This window comes from Parasteatoda tepidariorum, chromosome 12 (genome assembly GCF_982258835.1).
Source record: "Parasteatoda tepidariorum strain Cologne lab strain chromosome 12, Ptep-v5.0, whole genome shotgun sequence".
NCBI lineage: Eukaryota > Metazoa > Arthropoda > Arachnida > Araneae > Theridiidae > Parasteatoda > Parasteatoda tepidariorum.
The window spans coordinates 23,195,303-23,222,973 of NC_141766.1; the positions used below are offsets into that span (position 1 = coordinate 23,195,303).

Consider the following 27,671-nt stretch of genomic DNA (forward strand, 5'->3'; position numbering starts at 1 on the left):
ATTAAAATTTGAAAATATCAAAAATGAATGTAATTTTTTTTTAATTTAAGAAAAGAAAAATATGGCTGAAAAAAAGTGAAGAAAAATATGGAAATCGGGAAATTTTTTTTTTATCTTGAAAAAAACCTTTTTTCTTGTTCTAAAAAAATTAAACAAAAGTTTCTAGAATGAGCTTATGAACTTTTGTACTAATATTGCTAGTTTATATCTTTGAAAAATTTAAAACAAAATATATATAAATTGAAAATACTCCTTAACTTCTTTTAAATATATTTTTAAATTAATGAAATAAGCTTTTTTATTTACAAATAACGTATTAAGAACGTTTTTTATAGTGTTTGAAATGATACATACTTCTAAAGAGCATTAAAGCTAGGAAATTAAAATGTAAGTATTATGAATTAATTAAATAATCAGTTTGATAAATATAATTAATATTTGACAAATTCATGAAATAAAAATTTGACAGAGGAATAGTATGACTTATAAATAATATTCTACGAAAAAAAAAATAATTTCTTACTAGTAGAGTTTTAATCAATGTAGCATATTTTAATTAATTATGTCCTCTAAATAGCTTGCTCTTGAATATTTGCTAATTTGAATGAATTATTTTCATAGATAATTGTCGATCCAAATTTTTATCTTTATAAATTTTTATCTAATTTTTTTATCAAGCAGATTTTATATAAAAACTATTTGAAAATTCTGTAAAATATGTTTTGTAGCATTTCATAAAATAAATTCTCAATAAATAATAATCACATTAAAAAAACATCACAGTAAATTAAAAAAATTTTATTTCAACTACAAGAAAAATTATAACTTTTTACATAAAACTTGTAAGATAAAACATATATATTGAAATAGTAAAATGGCATAGATTAAATTGAAAATGACAATAATTGTAATAAACAATTAATTTTTGGATGGAATATCAGATTTTTGAAATATAATTCTTATAAAAATATATAAATAACTGTGCAGAATATTGAAAGACGATTTTTACATTTAAATTTAAATGAGACATTTACTGCGAGTATGACAAGGCACAATATTTGGACGAGAAATGTATTTATGAGCAATGTATGATTGAAATTCCTCATAATGTATGCACTATACATTACATACATAACTATGAATATTTTCAATCTAGCATCTGGTTTAATTTGAAATATGCCCAAACACTTAACAGCAGCTTTCAGAAAAAGATAGACAATATATAAATTGAAAAATGCATGTCTGATCATTACAAAAGGTGTTAATTTATGAAAAAAAAGTTTAACAAATGTGAAAGAAATTTATTATTCCGTATTTGATTTAGTGAAATACTTTCAGAAAATTCCTATATCGGATGTACATTTATCATAAGGAATTAATATATTTTGTGATGTTTTGCATTATCTTTTTAATCTTGTGAAATTTAATATTGTGAATATTTAACATTGTGAATATTTAATATTATGAATATATTTTCAGAAAATTCATAAATTGGATGTACATTTATCGTAAAGAACTACTGCATCTTGTGATATCTTGCATTAGCTTTTTAATATTGCAAAATTTAATATTATGATATTTTTTCAGCAAATTCATAAATTGGATGTACATTTATCATAAAGAATTATTGTTTCAAGTGATATCTTGCATTGACTTTTCAATATTGTGTATGTTTTTTTAGCAAATTTCTAAATTGGATGTACATTTATCATAAAGATTTAATGTTTCTTGTGATATCTTGCGTTAACTTTTGAATATTACGAATAATTTTTCAGTAAATTCATAAATTGGATGTACATTTGTCATAATGAATTAATGTTTCTGGTGATATCTTGCGTTAACTTTTGAATATTGCGAATAAATTTTCAGTAAATTCATAAATTGGATGTACATTTGTCATAAAGAATTAATGTTTCTTGTGATATCTTGCATCAACTATTTATTAGAGTATTTAAGAAAATAAAATTTAATGAAAAGTTAACAAATATTAAAACGTAATTTCAAGTGAAGTCAAATGCTAAAAATCACAAAATGTTGTAAATGAGAAATGTAATAAGTGCTGATATTTGCTTGAAAAAAATTGTTAAAATTAAGAAATTTAATCGATGATAGATTTTAACTCTTCAGTTGTTGAGACCTTGTGCACTCTAAGAAATTCCAGTTAAAATTATAGTAAAGAGTACCAGCACCCAAGATACCGAATTTGTACCGTAAAATTCATTTTTACCAGATAACGTAGCGAAACAAAAAATCTGATATACTTTAATTTTTACATTAATAATTATCGCAAAACTGCTTTATTCCTGTAATAAAAATTATATCACTGTAGTTACGGTATTATATTTTACGGAGAAAATGGATTTTCAGAAAAATTAAACTTTAAGGTGGAAGGGATTTTATGGTAAAATGGATTTTATGGTAATACGGATTTTACGAAAGTGCTGGTACTTTAAAACGTATTTTGATCCAGAATTTTTTATAGTGAGCTAAATTGTTTCATGCAAATTTTCCTGTGAATAATAAGAAAAAATATTTTTTTTGCAGAAATGTTACCACTGAATGTTCAAAACTAGAAAGGACTCAGAAAGTAAGTACAAAAATTTTGCAAAATATTTAAATTTCAAATTTAGCTACTGTTCAAGTGAATTTATAATAAGAATTGCAAGAATGGCTTCAAATGATTCTTCATAACTGGTTACATGTAATGTTTATAAGTGTTACTTAAAGCACATTAAAAACTTTGTAATATGATTTATTCATTACAGAACTTTTATGTTTTTTTTTCACTGAGACGTTTCTTAAGTCTCTTAGTTTAAAGAGTATAAGCTCTTTTTGTCCAAACACTTATGTTTTAAGGCATGTAAAGGCAATTAATGTAACATGATTATTAAAATTTGATTTGAAATTAAAAAACTGTTAATGATAGAAAACAAAACATGTAAGAAATTTGAAGATATAATTTTAAACGTATAAATTTAAACTTTCTAATAAAATTTTAAAATAAATAAGTATTATCTACTTAAACTAGTAGGTAATATTTATTTATTTTAAAATTTACTGACAATACAGAATGCATATAAGGTAGGAACTTTAGTTAGAATATTCTTTAAAATTATCAATAGCAATAGTTTTAAGGCAAACATCAATAAGTATATAGATGACTGATATTTTTTTATCATTGTATAAAGCCAAGTAAATATTATATTAAATATGAAAGTATATATCAAAAATTTTATAATGACGAAACGTTTGAGATGAAAGTTCTTGTACTAGTCTCTATTAATATTTAAAAGCTTGCTATAACATCTAATTACTTTTTTAAAAAAAATCTTCTAGGTTGCGTGCCTAGTCATATGTTAAAAGTGAAAAGTTGTTGCATGTTTTACTTGCAATTTTGCAGCTAAAAGCACAATTATATACTTTTTTAAACATTATATGAATCAGAAACAAGAAAGCGTGTATTAATGCAATATTAGTTTCAGACAAATTTAATTTACAGGTAGATAACAGTTTCCTCTCGCACATTTCCTATATAATATAAGTTCAGACAAATTTAATTTCCAGCTAGATAACAATTTCCTCTCGCACATTTCCTATATAATATAAGTTCAGACAAATTTAATTTCCAGCCAGATAACAGTTTCCTCTCGCACATTTCCTATATAATACAAGTTCAGACAAATTTAATTTCCAGTCAGATAACAGTTTCCTCCTGCACATTTCCTATATAATGTAAGTTCGGACTTATTTTAATTTTAGTTAGATAACAGTTTCTCCCCTAGATCCTATATAATATAAGATTTAAAAAAATTATTGTCAACTTTATAACATCTTTCTTCTCTGCAATTCTTATTTAATGCTAGTTTTAAGGAATTTTTGTTTTCAACTGGATTTCAGTTCTCTCCGTTTTTACAAGAGTCAACAAGAATGGACATGAAAACATTACTTATGGATAATAATATTAATTAGAATTCTCGATTCTTTGATGGTCCTAAGAGCAAGCAGATGAGCAAGGTTGGGTAAGTGGCTAATCCCCCCTCTCGTAAAAAAATTCTCGATTACAGAAACCCAAAGCTTAGATAGAGGCAATGCTCATGACGGAAAACGCAGAGACTTGCGAGATCCCATACGACAGCTATCAGGGAAAGCAACAATAATTCAGTACAATACTTAACTAAACAGATTATGGTTGTAGACCCTGAACAATTTTCTTTTCTGGAAAAGTATAGATAAAAATGTCAAAAATATTGTACTGAAATTAAACAAAGGAGAAATGACACTCTAAAATCGTTTTCCCGAAGAAAAAATGAACTTGAGCCTCTTAAGATCTTTTTTCCCCTGTGTGAAAGTAACCACAGCACAAATATTGAAAGAAAAAGTAAAATGAAGCTACTAAACAAAATTTTACACGTTGAGTTCAATATTTATGCAATATTTTAAACGCCATGCAAAAATTATGATTAGGAAAAAATAGTTTTAAAGTTACCACGATGATAAGTCACAGCATGTTCAATAATAATATCAGCATAATTTCGATAAAGTTATTATTTTTGTAATAGTAGGTTCAAATTGTAACAGTTTTGTAGTAAAGCAATAGTAGTTTTGTTATAAAGCAATAAGAGTTTTATACATGGGTATACAAAATATCAAATGCACACAAGAAAACTCTGCACATATTCTGCATAAAAAGAATGAAACAACTAAACACACTTTGGTTGTAGATCCTGAATAATATCCTTTTCCAGAAAAAGTTCAGTTAAAAAAATGTCAAAAAAATTGTTTGAAATGAAACAAAGAGAAATGAAACCCTTAAATCGTTTATCTGAAGAAAAAATGAAATTCAGTTGAACCTCTTAAGATCTTTTTCTGTTTGTATGAAAGTAACCACAACAGAAACATAGAAGAAAAAGAGAATAAATAAATCAAAGCACGCAATTTTGAAAACTTTAAGAAAGAAACAATACTTGGAAAATTGGATTCTAACATTTACTTTAGGAAGTTCAGCAATATGAGAAAAGAAGGGCATCTAAAAATAAAGTGGCTAGATATCTATCTGCATTTATTGTTGTCTTTTTCTCAATTTTAGTCTGAATCCAATTCTATGGACCGAAAATTTATATATTAAGATAAATATTCGCTGCAAACTACACGTGAAATAAATAGGATCCATATTTTTAAAATAGAAGACAGCTTAATTCTTTATCTTGTCAGCGGTGGTAAATTTGTTGCTTCGCTATATTTTTACAATTTGTCAAGATATAACAATAATCGAAATATTTATGGTACAAAAATTGCAACACTTCTTAAGTTTATCAAAAAATTTAAATGCTTTGGAAAATGTATATTTAATTAGAAAACATATAACATATTTTCTGATTTATATTTAATTAAAAAACATTGTTTCAAACTACAATATACGTTTAGGTAGACTTATTTACATTTATATGCGATTTTCCAAAAAAGTATGTAAATAATTACTTGAGATTATAATTTAATGTCATAATTATGCATAGTGTCTTCGTAGCGTTAAAAATTACTTTTGTAGAGTCAGTACTATTATGCATTAAAAACTGATACTTCTATCTGTTATGATCATTCCGGAACTATTCCATGATATTTTTGTCTCGATTTCATATATTTTTTGTCATAGAAGTGTATATCATCTTTATAGCTTTGGGAATTTCTTTATGCAGTTCAGAACATCATTGATTGCATTTTAAATATTTATATATTTGAAATTATTTCAAATATTGCAATAATACGCAACTACGCAAATACGCAATTTTGAAAACATTAAGAAGGAAACAACATATGGAAAATTGGATTCTAATATTTACTTTAAGAAGTTCATCGGTAGGAGAAAAGAAGGCAATCTTAAAATAAATTGGCTGGATATTTAATTGCATTTATAGCTGTCTCTTTCTGACCTTTAGTCTGAATCCAATTCTATAGACGGAAATTTATTTACTAAGATAAATATTCACTGCGAACGACACGTGGAATAAATTGGATCTATGTTTTAAAAATCGAAGACAGCTTAATTCTTTATCTTGTCAATGGTGATAAAATTGTAGTTTCGCTATATTTTAGCAATCTGTCAAGATATGACGATAATCAAAAAATTTGCGATACAAAAATTGTAACACTTCTAAAATTTGTCAATAAGTTTAAATGATTAAGAAAAATTGATCTCCAATTAGTAAGCATTGTTCAAAACTGAAATATACATTTTAGGCAGACTTATTTATATTTATATATGACTTTAAAAAAAACTAATAAGTAAATAAAAAAATATCATAGTTTAATTTTATGCCATACTTATGTTTGGTGTCGTCATAGCTTTGAAAATTACTTTTATAGAGTATGTAAGTTTATGCATAACCAAGTGATACTTCTGCCTTAAGATCGTTCAGTTACGATTCCATGATATTTCTGTTTTTAGTTCATCTATATTTTTTTTCATAGCATGCATATCATCATAGCATGCATAGCATTAGAATTTCATTCAGCTTTGCAGATTCATTCAGTATCGCTCATTCAGTTTAGCAGATTAATGACTGTACTTTAAATATATATATATATATATATATATATATATATATATATATGTTTTAAACTATTACAAATATTACATTAAATTAAATACAAATTAGTGAAAAATATACCAAGTTTCGTTTTTCAAATATAAACGTTCGAAATGAAATCTTTTTTTTTGCACGAGAAGCATTACTAATCTCTAACCAAGGTTGTTTCATTTTAAAGTTTCATACTGTAAATGTTTTCAAATTTTTCCAAAAAATGTTAGACTAATTGTGTAAAGTTTGTAACTTTTATTCTTAACAAAAAAATGCTTCGATCTTGAGAAATGCCATTTTGATTTCCCGAAACTCCCACTCTGATTTTGTCTATTTTGAAAATAAATTCTGAGAAAAGAAAACGATTCCAAAAAGTAAATTAGTTTTCTGCAAATTTATCTGTTTAATTGTTTTAAGTTTGTTACAATGTATATTTAAAAGTCAGGGTGCCAAAAGAGATATGGTAATTTTCTTCAATCAAGTTAGATTTGTTAGAAGTATTTAATTGCGTAACAAGTTCTTTGACTTCAAATATATTTATTTACGGGAATAACTAATTGGCTAGAGGAAAATGTTATCAGCATTTGATACAATTGATTACTGAAAGGATAAGCTTATTAACTATGCATATTATTTGTGAAAAAATATCTTTACTTTGACTTCGATTACTTTTTATATTAAAATAATATTTTTATAATATTATATTTAAAAGTCGGCGTGTCGAAAGAGACATGGTATATTTGCTGGAAGTATTTAATTGCGTAACAAGTTCTTTGATTTCAAATATATTTACTTACGGAAATAATTAATTGACTGGAGGAAAATGTTATCAGCTTTTCATACAATTGATTCGAAGAATAAACTTATTAACTATGTGCAATATTTGATAAACACTGTTACTTTGACTTCGATTACTTTTTATTTTAAAATAATATTTTTGTAATTATTTAAATGATTTGAAATTTTATACTCAAAAACATTAAAACTTGATCTTTTAATTTTAACTTCGTAATTGCGTTTAGTAAATTATAATTCAAGTTGTTGATTAGAGACTTCAAATATCAGATTTATGACTATAGTTATGAATCAGGAATACCTTCTGTTTTCCATGTGCAAGATAATAAATTTTATTATAATCTTGCAAAAATCTTAAAGAAATTATAAATTGTATTTTACATTTTCACTTTGAAAAAATTCAGCTAAGACAAAATTGTAATAAAATTACGCGCCAATATTTTCCTCAAATATGTACCGCAGTCCGAAAAATTCAACTCAAGTTACTTCTAGAGTAATTGTTAAGCTATATTTTTATATCAATCGATGAAAATTACCAACGGATTTATCAACATGAAATTTAGTTGTAAGACGTCACATAATAAACAGAAAAAATTCGCATTTTATTATTTAAATTTGAAAATTACTTTTAAAGAATTAATTTTATGGCATAAAATATTAACTTTCTTTTCTTACACTGTTCGAAATTTTCGACAAAAATGGTGAAATAGCAATTTATTTAATTGCTATTTTACCGTATTCAACCTAAACAGTCAAATATCCATAAAAAGTTGATATCCAAACTGTTAAGTGTGAGAAAAAAGTTTATTGATTGTTTTTTTTTTAATACGGTTAAGCTATCCGAGTTTCATCCTGGCTAACTAGGTTCAACTTTTAAAGCTATTTTGTTCCGTGAAGCTGCAGCCGAGAAGGCTAATCCGTCATTCTCATTACCAACTGAACAGGGGTTGCGTTGATACGGGAGCAGCGTTGATACTACAATATTTCTTTCATTCCTTAAACACATGAAGAGTCTGTATCATGTACTCTTCAATGGATGACCTTGGAATATTAGAGTACGAAATTATCATTCAAGCATAAATGGCGCAGTACCCACTGAGTACTAATGTCTGTTTAAGTTTCACTTTTATGGTTTAAAAACTATGCTAGCTGTAAGTGGTTACAAAACCGTATCGAGAGGCAAAACATTTGTAAACGACTTCAAAATCGTAAAGGTAAAAATAAAAGTTTCTAAGAATAAATTTTATGGTTAATCGAACAGAAAGAATGCTGTCTGTCATTTTACCGTAATTTCAGAATGAAAGTGTAGATGTGATTTTGCTTTGGTATTCAATTACGTGAAACATTTTCTAAGCAGTCACATGGTATATAGGGGTATTTAACTTTCAAATTTAGTTTTTGCAATAAATTATTTGATTAATTGAACAAAATGTTAACAATCTGTTAGCACCTAAAAAAGGTTGATAAAAGCACTTTACTGTAAAGTTGTATTTCATAACAGCAATAAAACACTTTTAAGATTCATTAATGTGATTTCGCTAAGATATAGTTATTAGCTGTTATACACTAAATAGTGGCATTCACAGTGAAACTTAATTATTTAAATTTAATTTTTGCATCAAAGGAATTTGTTTTATAGATAAGTAAATTAAAATTTCTTTATCGAAAGAATACGTTTATCAAAGAATTAGATCTTTTATGATATGTTGTATTTCCTAACAGTAAAAACGAATTTTCAAGATGACATGATGTTTTGTAGATACAATTGTTCTAAATTATTTATTATTTCAAACTTTCTAAAAGCAGTTAAATGCTAAATAGTAGCATTGAAATTCAAATTTTATAATTTCTAAGTAAACAAATTAGTGTTTTAGCATTAAATACTGTTAATTTTGTTACAAGAATGCGTTTTGGAAATCACTTCACCATTTGCGGTATGTTGCATTTCATATTAGTAAAATTATTCTCAAAGTACGTTTATTCATAATTATATGCGTTATTCACATTCATTCAATTATTTAAGTTTTACTTGCTTTTAAAGTGCAAATTTTTGCCTTACAGTAAAAATGTAGCATTAATGCTTGCACTACGCTATGGACAATTGCTTAGAGATTAAGACTAAGAGAAAAGTACGACTAAGTCCACGAAGGCTGATTTGGAGAGAAAATGAAGTTGCATGTGGACAGGAAGGGTTTTTCTACAGTATTGCCCATTTTCACTATGTAATAGCACTCGGGGAGGACCAATTTTTTATTTCATTGATTTGTCAAATCTTGGTAATGCTCAAAATGCATCAGATGGCGATCTAATCATCATTTTTTTTGAAAATGGCCATAAATCATTATTATCCCTTAGTCTTCAAATGTTTCAATACAAATATGATGTGACTGAATTTATATTGGTGTTTTCATATGATAGCATAAAGAGATGAAAAGATGTAAAAATGTTGAAGTAGTTTGATTCTAGCATTTAGGTATCCAATTCTATTTAGAATAAATTTTATTAACAAATACGCAACTACGTTAAATTTAGCAAGAGTAGAGATTTTCTAAACCATAGCACTAACATAAAATTTCACTAATTGAGGCAGTGGAAATATGTATATTTATTTCAGTAAATTTTAGAATAGAAGTTTAAAGATGTAGAAAAGTTGGAAACATGTTTGAATATAGACATGTGTACCCGCATATTTGAATGTGTAAGATAGCAATCACAGTATGGAAGAGCCAAGCTTCAAGCTCATAGCATTCAATGCTCCTCAGTGAGTTAGATATGTAATTTGCAGATATGTTTACATTTAAATTTATTGCTATTATTTGTTAATGGGGTTTGTGTATTAAAAAATGGAAGAGAACTTAAATGCAGTGAACAGTCTTTCTAAATGAAATTCTTGTTTTACAAAATTAGTGTTAATTTTAGCGTAATGCAATTGCTTTAAATTTTTAAGCTTTATTATGCTTATTGCTTTAAATTCTTAAATTTTCAGCAGAATGGAATTTAGAATATTGACTAACCGTTACGCGAAAAAGCCCCATCACTAGATATGTCAGTGTCAGTCGCTACGGAAACCGGTTAGTTACATATGACAAATGTGATGGGAAGTATTTTGGTTCCGTTTGGTACGAACAGACGAAGAAAATGAAACTTATTGAACGATATATAGCGAATTAAATTTTTTACCGAAATATTTTTGACAATTTATTATAGTTGCTAGTGGTTTTGTCATGATTTGGTTTCATTATGTCGGTCTATTTGATCCTTGTGAAAAAAAATGCCTTTTATTATACTTGCTGTAAAGCGGAAAAACCAGTTTCTTTATTGACTGACATAACTTGTCTGATGACGGGAGTTTTTCTCTTGATGGTAGGTCAGTAACTGTTCTGCATTAGGGATGGATTTTACTTATCCCTAAGTTTTAAAATGTAATTAATTAGCGCTCTCAAATTTGTTCGCGTGCGCTTTTTCATACTTAATACAGTTTTTCATAATATTTTTAATGGCTACCATTTTTTTTCAGACTCATATTTACTACGTCATGTATATTACGTAATTTTAACAACTCGGTAAATTGGTACATTTACTACGCAATATAAAATTGGAAAACTTAATTCGAAGAAACAATTTAAAAAAAAAATAAACTATGCACCATCGAGCTAAATTATCAACAACAACACCATAAACTATTCGAGTAAAAGACAATCCAAATTCAACTTATGCATTATAAAACGTAACAATAAAGATGTTTTTGTAATACATATTCTTTAGAGAAATCAATAACTGAAAATATATTTCTGCTCTTAAAATTTCAATTCATTAACAATGTTGCATTTCCTATGTTTATCATTCAAAAACACTTATGATTTTGTGGACGGTTTTAAATGGAAAGTCATTAAAATAAGTCAGTTTTCTGGTACTAGTACATCACTAATATGTAAATAAATGATCCAATACATTAAATTAAAGCACACGAAGCAGACTGGAAAGACGACTCTTGAGTATTTGTCAATATCACTTGGAGTTACTCCACAAAGCGTGTTGGGGAATGGGAAGTTAGGCACTTCGACGTTTTGGGCTGATGCTGAACGACTGAGTGTTGAAGTGGCAGCATATGCTCGAGGATCTACCAATTTCAGTCGAACTTCCTGAAAAAGACAAGCAGTATGTTTTGAAAATAAATGTATCACTAGATGATTGTTATTTCAATTGATAATTGTTAAGCAACCAATAAAGTTCTCTCGTAAAGGAGTATAATTCCGGTGTTTTGGTTTGTAAGCATTACTGGACATGACTAGGTAAGCATTATAGGAGAGTATTTATTTCATTTGAAGCTCAAAACTTAAGCATTGTCTGAAAATAATCACATTATTAACCTTTTCCTTACAGCTGGTACAACATGTGGACCACATGTGATGGTAGAACATGGTATACCGTAAGCAAAGGGTTAATTCGCTTTAAGGTTTCAAAATCCAAAATCTGCTCTGTCGACTTTTAGATATACACTTAAGAAAAAAAAACTTTCTTAAATTTTAAATTTAGATTCAAATTTAGATAATTGTTTTTAAAGGGATCGAGGTTAATAATTGCTTTCAGATGGCTTTATTTTTTTTTCAATCGGTTTTTAACCTAAATAAAAGTAAGTTATATTTTGTAGTTATATTTCCTATTGAAAAAATTCTGTCTAACATAGAAGCAAATTTTGCTAAATGTTATTTAAAGGGACATGGGTGCGTGATTGCTGTAAGATAGTTTTATTTATTACAATCTATTTTTAAACTAAATAAAAGAGTAAGTTATATTTTGTAGCATATTTTCTACTGAAATAATTTTGTATAATTTTGAAGTAAATTTAGCTACATGTTTTTTGTAAAAGGATCGGTGTGCATGGTTGCTTTAAAATAACTTTATTTATTACAATCTGCCCTTAAACTAAATAAAAGAGCAAGTTATATTTTGTATTGAGCTGAGATAAGCCAACGAAGCCAATATTTATTTTTGTTCAGATATATATTTTAATAGAGAGAAATTCTGTCACGAATTTAGAAGAAAATTTAATTAAATGTTCGTAAAGGAAGACGTATGATTGCCTTAAGATAGTTTTATTTATTATAATCTATTTTTAGAGTAAATTTAAAAAATGAGTCAGGTTTTGTATTGAAATTAGATAAACAAACGAACCAACGAAACTAGCATTTTTGTTGTTTTTTGTTCTTCAGCTATATTTTTTTATGAGAAAAATCTGTCTCGAATTTAGAAGCAAAGCTAGTTAGATGCTTTTAATCGGATCAAAGTGCATGATTGATTTAAGCTAGTTTTACTTATTATAATATCTATTTTTAATCTAAATAAAAATTATGTTATTTTCTATATTGAATTGTGATTAAACCAACTAAAGTTGCATATTTTTATTGTTCAGCTAATTTTTTCTAGAAAACAATTTTTTCTCGAAATTGTTCGTAATTTTGCTTAATGTGTTCAAAAGGACAGAGGAGTAAGATTGTTTAAAATAGTTTTATTTATTATAATCTATTTTTTACCTAAACAGGTTTTTGGACAAAACTGAGCCACGTAAAACTAACAAAACTTGCCTTTTTTGTTGTTCAGCTATACTTTTCATGAAAATAATGAGTCATGCATTTTTTTAAAAATATTTATTTTGTTTAGAATAATAAAAAAAGGAAAACGGATTTATTTTTGAACGGAATCGCCTACGCACTTAAAAGATTTCTTCCACCTACTGCGACAAAAAAAAATTCTTTTTATAAATATCAGCACTAAAGTTGCTTTGAAACCGGGTGCCTTATTTGAATTCTTTAAACGGATTTTTAACCATTGCCTTCTGCGGAGTTATGAAAATGAAATTTACCACATGTACGTGGAACACTAAATTCATTTTAGTAATCAATGTATTAAGTTATCAATTTTGTAATCAATTGCCTTTAGTATTAAAAAGTTAAAACACGTGGTCAAACTATTTGAATCGGCTTAATTGATTTATAAGAAGTTGGTATAATAGGTGGAAGTACGAAAATTAATACGTATTTATTGCCATAAACTGAGAATAAATGTGAAAAATTGCTGGAACTTTCTTGGTTGCCTGTAAATTAACACTTTTTTACATTTATATATAGTATAAAAATCTGTTTAAGCATTTTGAATAATTTTGAGAATGGCTTTGAGGTGATGATTTGCGGAGATGCATACGATTGAAAAACACAAAATTGTATACAAGCAGACATGTTTCTATTTAACAATTTTTCCAATGGTTTAAAACTAATTTCATTTTAGGGTGGATTCACAATAAAAATATGTTAATAAAAAGTATGTATACAATTTATATGCATTATTCACCTTATTTGGATAATAAAAAAAAGAATTTCTCTAACCAAATTAAGATTTTTCTTTTTGTAATCTTTTATTCATATTTATGTAATATATGCATTTAAAATGATTTATTTTTAGAAAGCAAAATGTTAAACTAAAAGTAACGAACACAAGTTTGAATAACATTTACTGAAATCTTCGGGCTATTCAATATCCTGATTTCAAAAACATGTTATTGAAAATTTTCACTGCAAAGAAATGATTAGAATATTAAGCTAAATTCTTTTCATTCTTTTCTGAATTTTATATTTCTGAACTTGTTAAATATTTATAAAAATTTGAAATAATATTTCTTTGTTAAAAATAAAATGAAAAAAATGGAAACTAGTTTATACATTTTTTATTTCCTTAAGAAATAGTTTAAATTTAAACTGGAAACCTTTTTTTCTTTATCGTCTTTTACAAAGAAGAATTATATAAGTTAAAAAAATTTTTTTGATCATCATTAGATAGAAAACTTAGACTTTTAACTTATCTTTAAAAACTACTAGTGGAGCTATAAACTTACAAACATTTCATTTTATTCTTACAATTAAAATTATTACATAATTAATTTTTTCATGACTGATTTTGATTAAATACTGAGGATAAAGCAGTTTCATAGCTATTGTTCCGCAAGAACAATACGAAAATAAAATTTTATATTTGACATGTTAAAACCAACCAACGACACTTTAAAAAAATGCTTTTAAATATTTATTTGTGTTTATTAAAATATATATTTTGAGAACTATGTGAAAGCAAGCTATGATTTTTATTTTTTTAAGTTAAAATTAAACAATTAGCTTTGAAATGTATATTCCAAAAGAGCTTTAAAATGTATCATAAGCATTCCTGGTTTCATAAACTTGATTATATAATATGAAGGAGTAATACATCAAACTTATATAAAAGTTAACATTTACAGAGCACATGCGAAGGCAAGTTTTACAATCATGCAGGTTTTACAAATTGGGTTTTCTTATTTAGTTTAGAATTTAACATTTAAACATGATTTTACAGTTAATAAATGCACTTCTTTTACTTTTAATAAAATGTAAAGAAATACAAATGAAATTTAGTTTTGTATGAAAATTAATTTGTATCAAAAGCATTCAAAATGATCCCAGTTTTAAGTTAAATTTATTTATAACACAGAAACTAAATATTTCATGCAATTTAGAATAACAACTATTTTTCACATTTATAAACTTAACATTATTGGTTTTTGAAACAGTGTAATATTGTAAACAGATTATTACGATCATAAAATTACTTCTTAAAAATATTTAATCAACTTTAATTTTATATTTTTATTTAAAATTAATAGTTATATTTACTTACAATTAAAATATTTATTATTTTGAAGGATATATATTAGCATTACATATTACATATGTTTTCTAAATGAAGTTTCTTGCAAATCTTTATTAATTAAATTATCTTAAAAAACTTTTTTATTCTTATAGACTGGTCTAAGTTAGATTAACGTTTTTCACAAACCTATGATAAAACGGTTAAAATAAAATTGAAAAAAAAAAAACAAAGAAAAATTCCAACAAACAATTTCGGAAACAAACAACTGACAAAAACTTTTCTTTCCAAAAATTCTGGTTTTAGTTTAAAAAATATTTTTAGAGGTTTTAAGTGGTAAACATCTAGCACAGAAGAGTATTTAAATCTCATATCATATCATGTTTTAATACGACAAGTGATTAGGCTTATGATGAATATTTCGAAAATATGCTAATGTGATTTTCATTATTTAAAAGATTTTAAGAAATCATGACGTGATTTTCAGTATTTTTTCTTTGATTTACGCGCTTAATGTGGGCAGCGCCATTGAAAAGTTTTTGTTCTAAAATCGCAAATTTGAGAAGAAAAATTCATGCCTTTGTCATAAACTTGCTTTGAATATTGTTTTTTAAATTTAGCTGTTTTCCTGTTATATTCTTTTGAAAATCAGTGACATTTAAGACGCCTAGTGTAAATTTACAGCTATTAATTCTAAACATTCAATTATTAAGTATTTTTTTCTTATTCTTTTGTTATTTATGTTTGCAGTTAATTGTTACACACAATATATGCAATACACAGTTACTGCAAGCACACTTTTAATTGTTTTTTTGTGAAAATAAATATTTTAGGATGATAAATATATTGTCATGTATAGCGTTTAAATAAAAATAAGTAAAAAAAAATGTTATAAAAAGAAAAGCAGTTTACTTTTTAAACTATATAGCATTTTCATCTTGCAAAGTCTTTATCAGTTTAATCTGCCCGAGTTTCTTAAGTTTTTAAACTTTCGATATCACTATATCTTTTAGAAGCTATTGTAAATATTATCTAAACTGGGTCTTTTCTTAGTCCTGAATGGCTCTTCACTTTCTCTGAACTCAAGAGATGAGAAATCAATAACGAGCCCTTGAAGCTTCCTTTCATAGTTGCGTATTGTAACCATTTAAAAAATCGTTCTTTTATTCTACAAGAGGTTGATTTCTGATTATAATCAAAGAAAATCGAATTAGTTTAGGAAATGAGAAATGCCTTGCGTTCTGCAGGGAGAAGATAAGATGATTAAAATGTCATCTTATTCTATATCTGCAATTCAATCGTTATTTCTCCTCTGAAATTCTATTTTCTAGAATTTTTTTTCTGGGCGATAGGGAAATATTCCAAGAATTCAGCTTTTAAATTTGATTACTTATTCCTAATGTGGTAGTTATTTTGCGTCCTCTCATTGATCTTAAGCTTCCTGTTATTTAAATGTCTCTTTGCTCATTGAATTAAGTATGATAAATGTAAATGAAGTATATCGTTTCTTTCTCTTCAAAGATTTGTTTTGATAAAGTGTTTAGTTACTAAACGAAGTCATGTTATAAGAAAGTAAGCATGCGTAATGGATTATGTTTCAATAAATATTACTGAGTATATTTCATTTAATAAAAGTAAGAAATCAGTTTAAACGTTTGAATAAATTTTGATATGAGTTACAGTTAAAATGAAAAAAATCATCTTAATATAGGTTAACGATTAAGATTTTTAATGCTACAACATGCTGCCTATAAAACTGTTTTATTTCAGATGAATTATTTTTATTAATTTATAATACAGACATGTATTTTGTTTTAAGAGTGTTCAGAAAGTGAGAAAAATCGTTCCGTACTGAAAAATTCTATCTTGTTCAGTTTTTGTTTACATATTGTTTAAGCCGTTTTGATGAAATTATTATAAATATTTCTCCTGCCACTTGAGAATTGTTAAGTTTTGCATTAAAATAGTTAACATTTTATACAGAACTTAATATTTCTAAGCATGGGGTTTGCGGAAGAAATAATTGTTAAGAAAATTAAAAATTATAAATTGGTCGTGAGCGAATTTATTTTGTACAGTTTTTCAAATATTTTAATCAATTAAAACATTTTGATGTAAAAAAAATTAGTATAATCTTTATTGTAAGCTGTTTAGATTAAATTGATATGTTTCCCTGCAGCTTTAAAATTACGTCTAGAATTAAAATATTTGCCTAATTTAATAAGTTTAATATTTTATTGCTTTTCAAAGTCCACTTACTTTAGACAAAAAAATTGCTTAAATTATTTAGTGCTTATTTTTTGATGAAAATGTTGCATAAGAGTTGCTCATAAAAACAGCAATCTAGCCAATAAATAGTAAGTGATTATTCACTGCATAGTAAAAAATAATGGTTAATTTTAACGGGAATTTTTTTTAAAATTAAGCGCTGCTTTAAACCTTTTTCTGTGTAATAAACGAGAACTATAAATAAATATCGAATCAATTAGCTTAAAAATGGATTCTATATATGACTTGAGTTTGAGGTTGTGAAAGATGTATATCGGATACAAAATTACCCCTTTCTCAAATATCTGAAAAAAAAATGCATTTGACCTAACAATATTACGTCTAAACCGAAGTATATACTGATGAAAATAAAATCTAATAAAATCATGTAAATAATTGTGAAAATTTCGCGTATGTTTATCTATTACAGCGTATTAAAGTTCAAGTTCATATTCTTCTTTTAATAGCTGACATTAGAACATTTAATAGCAGGCTATACAGCAAAAAAGTTCTGTATTATTATCTATTACACATACCAAATACGTGTACAGCATATCTACGTGTAAGTACGTGTATATACGTGTATGGACATTAGCTATCAGTTAAGTGAGAAAATATCGTGCACTCATGCCGAATTACTCTCAATAACAGTATTAAAATTTATTTTATTGTTATACACTCTCAATTTTTGGGGTGAAAATTGTGATATAAAAGTGCTAAACACAAAGATAGCGAAAGAACTAGCATGCAACTACAAACAATACTTTCAGAATAACTAAGTCTAGCACAAAGAGTACACAACAAAAATCAAATAAATAACTACAGCATTTCAGACACTTACCATTGTTAGATGACGAAGCTTGTTTACAAGTTTCTTCTTTCTGTCTTCTTAATATTGGTCCTTAATAGTCCTTAATATATGTGTATTTAACTAAAAAATATCTGAGAAAAAGAGCGGAGAGAGAAGGAGAGAAAAACAAAGCAGACAGAATTCGAAAGAAAGTTAATTATTAACTTTATTTAGCAACGAAGAAATATCGGTGAATGCTATTAGACACAAACTTAAAAGAAGCAGTGCGAGTAAAAAATGTGCTGGGGTATTAATTATGTTAATTTAACTTATCAAGTGTATTTAATTTGAATAAATTTAATTATACATAGTGTTTCTTTGGATTAATGATGAAATGAAATTAATTTTTGACAGTACAGAAAATCCCATTATTTTTTTAAGATGAGAAATAGCGGTATTTTATTTGTTTTAATGAATCGGTGATATCCGTAGAAGTAACCAAGCGTGATATGAAATGCATATATGTATATTTTATTTAACAACTTGTTTTTACTTTTTCTACGTAAGAGATTTATGCAATAAATATTGAAAAAGAAAATCGCGTAACAAAGGTTGGCGCTAAAGGAAGTAAATGTGAAATAGAGAGAGCATGAATTCCGCTGACACTTTAATAAACAAAATCAAAAAAGTGAGAGAAAAAAAAAATAAGTAATCTAATTTCCGCCCTTTTCAGAGGATCAAAGGTGGTTTTGAGTTTTACTTTCGAATTTTTTTTCTTAGATGTTGAAAAAAAAATCTGATAAAATTGCCGCATTGTAGAGTAATGACGTTTTTGTAAAATAAATAAATAAAAAAAAAACTCAATTTCGGGATTAAAAACTGAAATATAAGGTATTTAAACTATTCATTTGGTGATTTTTCCTTTCTTATGAAAACGGTTTGCCGAAAATTCTGGTTTTCAAAATTATAGTTCTTATTACCGCATATTAAGTAAAAAATACGAAACTTCAAAATGAATTCAACCGAGTAAATGGTTTTTAGGCCATGGTCTAAGGTATTGTAATAAAATTATCAAATTTTATCACTATTTTTAATTGTTAATATACCGAGAATATTACCGAGCTTTTTGCTGCTCCGTGGAGCCAGAATCACGGTAAATTTCACATGTTCTCGTAGCTTTCTAAACTTTGTTTTCAACACACACATATATATATATATATATATATATATATATATATATATATATATATATATATATATATATATATATATATATATATATATATATATATATATATATATATATATATATATATATATATATATGTATATATATATATATATATATATATATATATATATATATATATATATATATATATATATATATATATATATATATATATATATATATATATATATATATATATATATATATATATATATATATATATATATATATATATATATATATATATGCTTTCATTTTGTTATAATACGGTGAAAGTTCAATTTTCAATTTTAATTCATATCCCTCAGAATGTTATTTCGCATTCGTGCTTTTGTAAGGATATATTCATAATGCTTTTTATGAAGCATTTATTGAGGAAAAGAGTAAAGAAAGCTATTTACAAAATTTACATGGAGCGGAGCTGCTGGGCTTAAATTCACTGTACCATTTCCAAAAGACAAGTGCGCGCATTTATCATATGAAGCATACAGTTATTCCTTCATGTCATGTGATCTATAATATCCAGACTTCTCTGTTAGAATTAACGCCGTAAGATGTATTCATACGACAGGATGAAGATGAATTAATATCTCAAAATATTTATTAATTTGAATGATTTTCGGCGTCATAAAGGCATTTCACTACGCAGTATGGACTCATTTTATAAATAAAGATTACATTTCTATTCAATTAAAGCTAATATATACGCTAAGAGCTAAATTAATTATGTGAAAGAGATTATTTAAAATTCTCATCAATCAGAAAGGCTAGTCTGCAATTAAAATATTAAAATATAATTCTTTTAAGTTTAATTTTAAGATCCTTTTAATTTTATAAGGCTAATATATATATATATATATATATATATATATATATATATATATATATATATATATATATATATATATATATATATATATATATATATATATATATATATATATATATATATATATATATATATATATATATATATATATATATATATATATATATATATATATATATATATATATATATATATATATATATATATATATATATATATATATATATATATATATATATATATATATATATATATATATATATATATATATATATAATATATATATATATATATATATATATATATATATATATATATATATATATATATATATAAGATTATATGTTGAACTAAATATATACTATAACTATAATTCTATAACGCTTTATACACTGATATGTTTTGCTTTGGCTGTATTAATACAATATTAGAAACCACTATTTTTTCAGGTATAATCATGTGAGCTGATGAAATTATATCTTTTCCCTATTTTTCTTTTAAACTTGTAAAATTGTGAAAATTTTTTAGTTTTCTTCTTCTCCTTTAAAAAATCTTTATATCTTTTATCTTGTTTCCTTTGTATTTTTAACTTATTTTATCTTACAGCTTAAGCCTAGTAAATAAAGCTTACTATTATTTTTCTTAATTTTTTTCGTTGATCTCTCTTTTCTTTTATCCTTTTTTTCTGTTTAGGTTTCGAATTGGCAGAGGTTTAGGTTTCGAATAGTAAGAGTCTGTAAAAAAAATGTCTGCTAAATATAATCTTGTTAATAAGGAAATTGAACACTATAGGAATCAATAAAATAATCAATTTTTATTGAGAATCAGAAAAAGGATGAATCATCATAAAGATGAAAAAGTGGAGTCTTGGTGGCTCAGGGAATAGAGCCGGGCTCAAATCCCACCGATGGTTGGTTGATATGGAATCCGTAGCTGACTAGCATCGATCACAGTGATGATGTAAAATATCCTGGTAGCCGGATCATGGGTTTGAGTCCCCTTCTTATCAAGCTAACCATGGAAGGTTTTCGTGATTTTCCTCTCCTTTTACTGAGAATGCGGGTTAGTTCTATCGAAAAGTCCTCCAATAAGGTAAATTACTCCCAATACTTGATTCAGGATTTCCCTTTTCTTCTGGATTGCGTTTGAAATTATAAGGCTACCGAGTTGAATATTGGTTGTCGTAAACTCAAAAATTGGATCGGTTGTTCAACGACGATAATAAAAAAATATATATAAAGGTTAAAAGGTCAGAAAGAAAAACTAATTAATGATTTAAATATTATATCCCGAATGGAACCTTATGTTGTAATAGGGTGAACCATTTCAGAATATCTTCAAAATTGAGTCATTATCAATGTATCGAATACAGATGCTTGGAATTGACTTTTATTAAAATATTATAGTACTAATATAAAGCAGTAATATCAATCTCTATAAGTTTTTTTTAAAGTTTATTAGGTTTTTGTTCTCATTGAAATTTATTTATTTATGAAATGTGACATTCCACAAATAATTTTAATTGCGTGTCAGTAAATTAAATTATTGTACAATTCAAAATGTTTGAATCTTAACTTTTCGTCTGTGAATCTTATTGATATTTTTGATATTTTTAATTTACCACTATTTGAAATTATTGTATCCATAAAATTTTTCTTCCTTTCTTTGATCCAAAAATGATAATAAAACACTATAGAAAGCATTTGTAAAATATTTCGCTTGCTACATGCATAAATTATTTTTAGAAAACCGGTTTTATAGCTGATTTGAACGAGCGGAAAGCATAATCTTCAAGGAAGTTTATGGTTTTCAACACCAGCTTCAAAACTAATTTGAATATAAAGTATCTCATTTACACTTTGATTGAAACTAATGGTTATTTGGGGGATTTGTTGTCTAAACTGGATCGTGCAATGACACAGAAAATGAGTTTCTTCTTACTCGATGGATAAATGTGTCACCATAAACATACTCAAATATTAATCGATAAGCTACTCGTTTACAAACATTGTTTGTCTGGTGTAAGATTTTCCAAAGCCCAGATTAAAATAAAAAACAAGCAGGAAATTCTTTAAAAAGTTTTGTAGTCTGTGAGGTACTGCCATAAGTATTGTCAGTCTTTCTTCTAAAATTTGTAATTTGAAACAAAACCTTATCTGTAATTTTAGCGATTTGAAAACGGTGCATTTAAGACTTAACTGCAAAAAAGTATAAACGCTATTTGATAAGCTATATTTCAACGTAAAATTCTGTGAGCTATACGCTAATAACTGAATTGATATAAACTGGGTAAATTTAATCAATTACGAAATACAAATGAAACAAACTATTTTGATGCAAATTCTTTTGGGGATTTTTCGTCTAGACTGTATGGTTCAGAGCCACTGAAAATTAGTTTGATAGTGCAAGAACGACTATAACTATATTTAAGTGCTAATCAATTAGCTACGTTATAAACATTTTTAAGGATTAATAAATTAGCAACACTTTTGAAAACATTGGTTGCTTGTTGTAGGACTTAAACCACAAATTAATTAAACGAAAACAACTCAATAAAATCCTCAAAACTTTTTGTAGTCACAAAGGAAATATTACAGAAAATTAGCCAGATCAATATATTTTGTAGGCTAAAATAAAATCATCTTTGGTAGGCTGCCCATATGACCTTGCGGAGGCCACTATTAAATGTAGAGCGTAAAAAAGTACACGGAGAAATAGTTATGGTAGAATTACAGTATTGTATGTAAATTACACTTCTGGTGAAAAAAATCCATAATTTTGATATTAAAAACCTATATATACGGTATTAAAAACATTAATTTGGTAATATTTTCATTCATACGTTAATGCTATACATGGAATTTCAGTTTTCAAAATTACAGTTCTTATAGTTATATACAGTTCTAAATAGTTTTTATGGCAAGCTTCAAGGTATCATGATTAAATAAAAAAATTTACCGTGTTTCTAACTCTGTAGGAGTTTGGCAATTTTTATTGAAGTGCTTTGGCAATAATCTTAGCAAAATTGACAATAATATATGTCCTTACCACATGTTATTAAATTTTATAATTTTATCATGATACCTTAGAGCATGGTATATATATATATATATATATATATATATATATATATATATATATATATATATATATATATATATATATATATAATAAACAATCGATCGACTCGCAAGCTCATAAATGAAAATTATTGTTTTTCTTAACATGAAATAAAAAACAGCAAATAGCTTCTCCGTTTTTTTGAATAAAATGCTTAAACTCATGCGTGATATTAATTTTATATCTGTTGTGTAGATATTTCGTATTTAGTATTTAGATTAATTTTTGGAAAAAAAAACTCCGAAAAAAAAATTTCCGTACGAATAATTATACTAAATTTCTAATATTTACGCTTTTGATGCATGAATATTTCACAGAGAGTGTAACTACAGTAAAATAATAAAATTTAAATTTTAATTACGTTCCATAAATTTTATAAGAAAATTCAAAACGTAAGTTATAAATCTTTTATTTTACTATCAATTTTGTTCATGTTTAAACGTAAGATATATTTAAAATTTATCTATAGTTCCTGATTTCTTTAAGCAATGATTTGACTTCTGAGTTTAAGGAAATTTTGAAAAAATGTTATCGTCAAAATTTTAAATTAAATAAGTCAGTAAAGATTGACGCATTTTCAAATAAAGTCTAGAGTTTCTGAAATCTTATATTTTTTTTGTATCAAGCGAAATTCTCTTGATTTCAAATAAATCAAGCTTAGTGCTGAAAGACGAAATTTCTATTTTTTAGGGAATTAAACTTCTTCTAATACTTTTTTTTTATCTCATGATTGAATGGTTTTTTGAAAGAATTATTGGGAAACTCTTGCGACGGAGAGAACTCTGACAAAAAATAATCGCTCAGCTCTTTCATTTTGCTTCTACTTTATATTGTGAGATCAAAACTTATCACATTATTTTGGAATTTAAAGCAAGAAATAATAAGAATTAATAAGGATTATTATTTTTGAACTTTAAAATTTTGCACTTAGTGAATTGTAAGAAATTTAATTTTATTAATTATACAAATTTTAAGCATAAAAGTATAAAGTACATTAAAGATTTAAATACCAAAAATTATACAGTAAAATTTAAATTTTAATAATAAAAATAAATAAAAAAATAAGAGAGAAAATGTAATACTCGTTTTATAATTATAAATAGCATTAGAAGTGGTTTGATTTCGAAAACCACTTAGACAAAATAATTTGGAACATAAAAGTATAAAAAATCTAAGCCATTTTAAAAATACCGATATTATTGTTTTACTTCATTTACTATAAAATTTCAATCGCTGTACATTGCTTGAATCCCTGGTATAAATTCAATTTTGAGCTTTGCCAAAATTATTTCCTGCCTAGTCGCATCAGCTCATCTTGAGACTCCAGAGTATTCTTTTAGTCACCAACTCTCTATTGCGTGCGGAAATGCATTTTATCCTGATTGGCACCTCTCGGCCACTGTGGGCTTTCTTGTTCTGTTTTTTAACTTTCCCTCTCTCGGCTACTGTGGTTTTTTAGTTTTGTTTCGTACCTTTATTTTTACATTTTTCGCTGGCAACTTTACGTTTTATATTTAAAATCTTTTAGTTACTTCTCATTCACGTCTGGCGTCTGGTCTTGAAAATGGGAGTTTGTTTCATGGCGCTTGAAACATGCAGACAGTTGCTTCCAATTTTTATATTTTTGAATCGAATGAAGTTTTTAATCAAGTAATATTTTACAGCTTCAGTTTCTTGGAATTTCTTATTTAATATAATTTAACCAATTTATACTATTTAGAAAGTACTCTTTTGGGAACAAAAAAGAAAAATATCACGTTTTCAAAATCCTTTACGTTCCTTTTTATGCAAAAATTAATTTGAACATCAAGGAATATAGCATTTTATCAATGAACAAAAATTAGGTTGGGAACAACGTTTTAAGTTCATAACAATTAAATGATAATGTTTATAGTTAAACTTTTGATTTTTAAAATTTTATACATTTTTAATTCTTGATTTGAAAAAAAATGATGCTTACTGCTTTTTTAAGTTTTTATTAAAATAAAACTAATCATCAACCGCCATGTTTCAGTTTTATTGAATGATGTATAGATCATCATAGGGGGACGAAGTACTTTTTTTTTTAAAACAAAACTCTTTTTCGCATATTGAAAAAAAAAACTAAAAATGCGCGAAAGAAAGGAAATATTTCTTTTTTTGGATTTAGAATACAAAAATAAAGCCTAGGAAGGAAATACGTGATGAAATAAAACTAGCCACACAGAGTAAAAAGCGTCCTGGGATTTTTTTTCCCTCCAAAAAAAAGTTAAAACCAAAACGGTTCAAAAATTTAGAATTCTTTCAGATATTTTGCAAAGATTTGAAAGTCTATGTTTTCAATATAAGTCTAAAAGATTTCTATCTCACTTTTCGTAAAAGGAAAAAAAATCAAATAAAGCGATTTCTTCCAACTCTCGAAAGGAACGATACAGATCGGTAAAGACAGATCGAATAGTCCAATAAAACGCGTCCAACTCAGTTGAAGTTGCCAAAAGCGCGGTTCAGATGGAATTTATGAGTTAGAAGTAGGGTAAAGTTGCGTTAATATTTGGGCAAAACACAATGCATCAAGACTGCACTTATCATAAAACAAGAAAGGAACCAACTTTTAATGTATTAAATCGAAGATAGAGAATTTAGAGGTATATGCTTCAGCTGTAGTTTATGGTGCGAAGGAAGCACTGCCGATTATGACTTATAAAACTCACTTTACTGTTCCTACATAAGTTTGTTTATTATTCCCAGTGGTTAGAATACTTGGGTTTAGGACATGCATTTTTTATCAATCAGAGCGGCATAATTTCTCATCGTTCCAATAAAAACATCAAATCAAATCTGGCCACGGTGACGAGACAAGGTTGGCAATCATCTAAAACCTCCTTGGTTGAGTTTTCTTGAGATTTTATAAGCTTAGATTTTTTTTAACCAAATATGGTTAAATGGAATTAAAAGATTATTAAACCAGAACTTCTATTTAGTCAAACTTTGAGTAAACGTAAAATTTAAAAATGTTTCCGCTTATTTGTAGTTTCTTAATGTTATTAGTTTGTAAAAAAGCTTCAAAATCTTGAAATGCGTTTTTTTTTAAATTAAAAGAAATAAAAATTATCGTTAACTTTAAATTTTAAATTATTATTATTAAATATATTTCTGCTTTGTCTATAAGGCACGCTAAAAGATTTTACAAAATAATAAAATTTTAACTGAAATAATAAAAATTCATTTTACACGAAAATAAAAATATCTCTTAACATCTAATCCTTTGAAATACTGTAGTTCCTCTGTTATGTAGAAGGAATTTTAATGACTGATATTCATTTTATATGAAAGTAAAGCAGCGAAAAAAAACTCAGGTAAAATTATATTATTGTATGGCAATGACATTTCTGGTAAAAAAAAGAACATAATTTTGGTTAATGAAATTAAAATATTAAGTTTTTAAACCATTCATTGGGTAATTTCTCCATTCATATGGTCGCTTCGGTTTACTGAAAATTCTGGTTTTCAAAATTATAGTTTTTCACACCACACATTTAGTGAAAAATACGAGATTGAAAAGTAAATTAAACCGAATAAATGGTTTTCAATGTTCAAATATCATGATAAAACTATCAAGTTTTAACACTTTTACCAAATTTTATCATTATAATGCGTTAATATTTGGCCACATTTTATTGTAAATTTTACCAATATCATTACCTAAGTGCTTAAGTAAAAACCGAGCTTTTGGGTATTCCCATAGAGCCAGAATCAATGTAAATTTTACCATATTCTGGTGGTTTTTACAATACTTTTTTACTAAGTGAAAATAATTTGTAATGAACTAATTGGAAATGCTACAGCGTCACTGTCATGCAGCAGGAATTTCTATTTCTCAATAAAAATTCTCTTATAAATTATACTATGTTCGCAGATATTCGATGACTTGTTGAATTGTTAGTTATAATATTTTTTTAAAATTAATTTATTTTACAAACATGTTTTGTTAACGTACATATTACTAAAATGACTATAAGGACTAAAATGACTATTCCTAAAATGACTGTTATCACTGAATAAAAATTCCAAACTCATGGCCTGATGTAACTAAATTACTTTAATTCCAAGCCATGAAAAGATATAGAGCCCATTTAAGAGCAATTTTAAATGCTTATTATAAATTAGTTTCAAAAAAATAAAAAACTTAAATTAATGTATATTTTTGAGATATTTAAAAGAAAATTTTTGGGTATGTACTTATTTTATGAATCGTAATTTTGAAATTAGTTGGATTTCATACCAACTAGTCTAACATATACTATACATTATGTAACGGTTTTATACAAGAAAAACTGCAGAAAATCAATATTACGTAACCAGAGATGCATTTTCTGATATTTAAGTGCTATTCACTTCAATACTCAGAAA

At 26.0% G+C, this 27,671-nt stretch overlaps 1 protein-coding gene across 7 annotated transcripts in view; it reads right to left on the minus strand.

Annotated features, from left to right (window-relative positions):
• Positions 1–27,671, minus strand: part of LOC107442615 (gamma-aminobutyric acid receptor subunit beta-like) — a 299,127-nt gene that overhangs the window by 74,546 nt on the left and 196,910 nt on the right. For 2 of the 7 annotated variants that reach the window (XM_071188357.2, XM_071188360.2), the window contains one exon: positions 9,686–11,512. The exons of the other annotated variants lie outside the window; for them this stretch is intronic. In XM_071188357.2, coding sequence (XP_071044458.1) covers positions 11,270–11,512 — 243 coding nt within the window. In that variant the 3' untranslated portion in view covers positions 9,686–11,269. Of the gene's footprint in view, positions 1–9,685; positions 11,513–27,671 lie in introns of those variants that run through there. 7 annotated transcript variants of the gene reach the window in all.